The following is a 5,743-nucleotide window of genomic DNA, read 5'->3' as shown; positions in this document are numbered from 1 at the left end:
TTTTGGACCCTAGGGTTGTGTAAATGTTGAATGTATATAGTTTCTGATAATGCGTGCAAAATATGTGTCGTTTTCTAATAAGGTGTTATATTTTTGAGCACATAACCATCTTATCACATACAAAAACGCAAAAATCAAACACTTAGGACATGAATATTTGCAGTATATTTACTTCACTAGTTTCTACAATATTTCTGAAACCCGGGACCTTTCAAGAAACACCAGCAGGTAATCAAAGATTTAGGATGTTCATCATTTGAAGCCTGCAAGAAGATACTTTAGGTTATTTACCATATTCTCCCCTGGAGACAACACCACTAATGTGTTTCTCAACCAATAGTGGTAGACCTTGAGGTGGTCTCCAAACCCTCACAAACTTTTCGGGGCTAATCACCATGAATGACTCCTCTCTGAAGAACTCCTATCGCCTAGGAGTCTCCAGCCTTCAGGAGTAACAAGATAAAGGCAAAATACTCAAGACTTCCTCAAATCATGATTTTCTTTGGTTATAAGAGGGATGGGGAGTGGATCTATCACTTGATTGGATAGTCTCTCTAGACTCACAAAAGCCTTCGGGATCTAAAATTTGAGGATGAAGAGTGTGAAGGAGCAGTTAGGGTTCTTGGGTATACATCAAATGAAGTGGTCAACCCTCTCCCGAAGTGGGAGAGGGGTATAGCAACACCAACAATATGACCGTTGGGAAAAAATGTGCAATTTCGGCCAGCCCACATGCGGGCCCAGGCGCCCCTGTTTTTTCCATTTTTTTCTTTCTTTTTGTTTCTATTTTTTGTGTCATGAAAAAATTTCAGTATTTTTCAAAAAATTCAAAATATAAAACATGTTTCAATTTCGAAAAATGCACAGAAATTTATAAGTGTTCCTAGTTCCAAAAAATTGTTCATCAATTTAAATTATCCAATGATTTCGAAAAAAATCATGAATTTGAAATATATTAAAGAATGTTCATGTGTCCAAAAAATATTCACTAATTTAAAAAATCTATCAAATTGCAAAATTCATGTGCTCAACAATGTTCATGAATATACAAAATATCACAAAACATGTATCCATCAAAAACGATTGCTCATTCGAAAAAAGTTGGAACATTTTTAAAAAATCATGAATTTCCAAAAATGTTCAGATGCATTTGAAAAATCGCTATGAATTTCAAAAACTTTTTGTCAATTCAAAAAATCTTTGCACATTTCAAGTATTCTTCCCATATGTGGAAAAATATTTTCCTATTCAAAAATTGTTCATGAATTAATGAATGTGCATGAATATCAAAAATAGTTCTGAATTTCAAAAAATGTTCATTAATAAAAAATAATGTTAAAAGTTTCATGTGTACAAATAACATACATTATCTTTAGAAAATTTCCGAGTTTCTAAGAATGTTTTTTAGTTAAAAGTAATTCCTGAATGTCAAAATATGTTTGTAGATTTGTAATAAAACAAATCATGAATTTCAAAAACAAATATTCACATGACTTTAAAAAAATGTTCACTGGTTCATATAATATTTCTAAACTTCATCTTGGATTTGTTAAACACATCTCCAATTAAAAAGTATTCATGAAATAAAAAAAGGTGCATCGATTGCATAAAATATTTCTGAATTTCAAAACAATGTTAACAAATTAAAAATAGTGTGATAATTTTTAATGACTACAGAAAAAATACTTTTAAAATGTTCTAAAATAAAAAAATCTTAGATTTTAAAATATGTTCCAAAATTACAACAAATGTTCAAACTTATTTCAAAAAATATTCTCATTTGAAAAATGGTCATGAGCTTCAGGAAATGTTCATAAATTCAAATAATTTTAGCAAATTTAGGAAAAAACTTCAAATGTTTCTAAAATATATGTCCATTCAATAAATGTGTATGAATTCAAATAATATGCACAAATTTCAAAAGATATTCATGATTTAAAAAACATTCATGAATTTCAAAAATTATTCCGGATTTTAGAAGTTCACGAAATTAGAAAAATTAAAACCAAAATTAAATAAAAAGGAAAAGAAAAAAGCCAAAAAAAGGCAGAAAAAATACTTCGAAAACGAGAAACAGCTCATGAAATCGATGGAAACTAGGGAAGAACATAGAACAGGCAGAATGGACGGGCCCACTACCGCGGGCACAGGTGCGCATTTGGTTGCTATCCCCTGCCTGTGCGGGGAATATTCCCGTTAACGGAATTTTGGACCCCGGGGTTGTGTAGATGCTAAATGTATAGTTTCTGATAATGCCAGCAGAATATGTGTGGTTTTGTGATAAGGTGTCAAATGGTCTGTGATACTATTGAGCACATAAGCATCTTATCACATACAGTAAAACAACAATCAAACACTTAGGGCACGAATATTTGCACCTGCTAGTATATTTACTTCACTAGTTTATACAATATCGTTGAAACTAGGACCTTGAAGAAGCAGCGGCCTGCAATCAAAGATTTAGGATGTTCGTCATTTGAAGCCTGCAAGAAGATACCTTAGGTTGTTTATTATTACTTGGCGCATCAAAATATTTTGTGTCTTTCTCCACCTCTGCACAATATGGTTCTTATTTGCACTCTCCTTCGATGGCCACCGACATCGACGATGAATATTCATTACCAATGATCGTAAGTAAGGCAAAATAAATTTGTTTGTATCACGTTATTGAGTTTAATGTTAGTTGTATAGATGGACATACAAATTTCTGACCTGACCTGTGAAACGAAGAAAACAAGTCCGAGACCAGTGGTGGGGCAACTACATCCTGACGACGCCTGTGTCCTCTGAACAGGATACAGTCTATGTATGCAAAAGGAAAGGGAACATCCGTCCAGACAAAAATATGTACTCCCTCCGTCCGAAAAATCTTGTCCCTCAAATGGATGTATCTAGCATCAAGGTACAAGCTTGGGACAAGTTTTTCCGGACGGGGAGAGTATACATCAGGATCTATATGACCCATCTGGAGACAGCAACTGTAATTTGTACTCCCTCCGTCCGGAAATACTTGTCATCAAAATGGATAAAAGGGGATGTATCTAGACGTATTTTATAGTTTGAGATACATCTCCTTTTATTTATTTTGATGACAAGTATTTTCGGACTGAGGGAGTACTGTCATCAGTTTTTATATGCAAGCACATCTCTTCAGTCCGCAACAGAAAATGTGCTACAAATTGTGTTAGACCATTTGGCAATAATGCCCAGAAATCCAACAAAAAACTGGTTACAAAGAAACAGACCATACATGCCAGAGAGCAACAAAATAGTTTGCCAGAAATTTTTTCATTAACAAAGCAGCTTCAGTTCACATGTTAAGCAGCCACGGTGAGCTACCAAACAAACCTTCAGTTCACCACAGCGGCCGCGCGACAAATTGTGACCATTCTGCAGTCATGCCCAGAAATCCGGCAACGAACAAGTTACAAGACATTGCAAAATTACAAAGCTTATGGAGAAGAACAGTGAGGCACAACATGTACTAAGACTCAGTTGCTGGGTTAAATACAGAACAGAGGAAAAAAGGTTGAGCATAGAGTATATGTTGGAAAAAGGTTATGCCATTTCTTTGAGCTGACATTATCTACTACAGAAATGAAGAACCACACTGCACACAAGATGGCAGCACCAAGCTAAACAGTGCAGCATAGAGTACAAATCTGATAGCAAACAGTAATTCCGTCACAGAAGATACAACCTAGAGTCAACCTGTTTCTTGCCCGGAACAAGCCAAGGGCATAACCAAAATAACAAAACAAAAGAAAAGAGAGAAAACAGGAACCCTTTCCTAGCAGTGGAAACCATAGGTACCAATCATCCAGTTTATCGGCACCTCATGTAATCTGCTAAGGCCGGTTCAGAATCATGGATGTCCATGGTGTAGCTTGAGAGAAGCTCGGTGTCGTGAAAGGATGGTCGGCAATGAGGACAAACTGCTTGTCCTGCTTCACAAAATCGAAGCATCCAGTTTACAGGCACCACACTGCGATTTCGATTGTCAATCCGGCTGTACACATGGTCTAGGAATTCCTTTTCTGAAATTTTCCATGAACAGGCTGGAAGCAGCTTCAGTGCCCTGAGTACTTCAAGCACCTCAAGCGTACAGCAGCACAGCAAAACGAAGCTGTTAATAACGAAGAAAGACCTACTCAGTGTGCTTTCACTGCCACTGATTTGGGAATGCTTCTCTGTAGGTCATATCCTCAGTATTAGAAGCTTCTCTTATTGTTGCGTCCCTAGCACGACCATTTAGAAGCCTCCCTGCAATTCTATCTTTTGCAGTAACTTTCTTCTTCAGCATTGATGATAGTGTAGGTTCCTTCGTCTTACCTCGACGTCGACCACGTCGGCCCAATGTTCCAGAAGGCTGGTCATATGCTGCCGCTGAGTGGGGCGTTGAAGCAATAGCCGCTTGCCGCAGAACATCTTCATTGTGCTGGCGGATTCTCGCACGTTGGGCTCTTTCCCGTGCTTTGTTGTCCATGTCCCTTTTCCGAACATTCTTAATTGCTTGCATTGCCAGCTGGTCCATTGTAATTTTACTCAGGTCATGTGCTCCATCGATGTCGCTTGTGTCATTATTTATGCTTCTCATCATTGAAGTAGAGGGCTCCTGACCCTCCTGTGTACTTTCAGTATCACTGCCTCCATTTGTCTTAATCGGATTTCCTCCTGCCTCACGAATGTCTACTTTCTGCTCAAGCGGATCGCCTCCTGCATCAGAACTGCCACCAATTTTGCCAATTGGATTTCCACTTGCATTACGTGGGATGATGAGCCCATGAAAAGGGCATATCTTGAGATCCCTTCTCTGGCAAAGACCTCCTTTCTTCAGAGGTGCATGACATGGTAGGATCTCAACTGGCTCTTCTTTATAAATAGAATGGTGAACATTTAACTCTGCAATCTTTGCAGCAGGTATAACAGCATCATTATCCATCCTCCCCCAATGGCTCTCGAGCTCAAGCCCCCTCTGGTTTACATGTGCATCCATATTTGAACCCCACCGGTCCAAGACAGAGCTCCATGATACCAAAGGGGCTTCAGTAAGGAGCTTTTTTCTCTCTGGATCCATCTCCTGAGATCTATTACCGCCATTTGGCAAGTCACCATTACCTCCATTCACCATCCTCTTTCCCTTCCTATTGTCCTTGTTGGAACCTGCAACATCTACAGTGCTATCAACTCTAGGAGGACTAGGAACTTCAATCTTTCCCTCCACCCAATCCTCTTCATCTTCCTCCTGAACATCCTTCTTCCTACGAACATTATCAAGATCGAGACCAAGCTCATTGCACTGGCCTCTTACAGCACGTATTTCATTCTTAACATCAATGAATTCCTTCAATGCAGAATCTCTGAACCGATTATCTGCAAGATTGACCCTAACAAGCACAGATATCCAATCCTGAATGGTGCTGAAATGCTTCGATATAAGGAGCCGGTACGCCTCCCTCAACGCATCAAAAACTGCCTCGTTTTCCTGAGTTTCAGGCACCCACTGCCCAGCCATCAATGATGCTGTCCTGATACTCCGCATTGCCATTGAAGCAATCTCCTCCTCCTCTTCCTCATCTGCATAACGCTCGAATTTCTCATACTCAGCCCGGATGATGCCCAGCCCGTTGCGGATCTCTTCGATGGTGGACCGGATTTCAGCCTTTATGGATCCAATCGTGGACCGCAACTGTTCGACCTTGGCAGTCAAGATCTCCTGCGTGCGTGCCTCCCGCGCGGCACG

General features: G+C 39.1%; 1 protein-coding gene across 1 annotated transcript in view; it reads right to left on the bottom strand.

The window, feature by feature from the left end:
* Positions 1-3,503: 3,503 nt before the first annotated feature.
* Positions 3,504-5,743, bottom strand: part of LOC119280039 (UV-stimulated scaffold protein A homolog) — a 3,098-nt gene continuing 858 nt past the window's right edge. The window contains exon 2 of the mRNA XM_037561041.1: positions 3,504-5,743. Coding sequence (XP_037416938.1) covers positions 4,163-5,743 — 1,581 coding nt within the window. The 3' untranslated portion in view covers positions 3,504-4,162.

Source organism: Triticum dicoccoides, chromosome 3B (assembly GCF_002162155.2).
Source record: "Triticum dicoccoides isolate Atlit2015 ecotype Zavitan chromosome 3B, WEW_v2.0, whole genome shotgun sequence".
Lineage (NCBI taxonomy): Eukaryota > Viridiplantae > Streptophyta > Magnoliopsida > Poales > Poaceae > Triticum > Triticum dicoccoides.
This window is presented reverse-complemented; position numbering and strand designations above follow the sequence as displayed.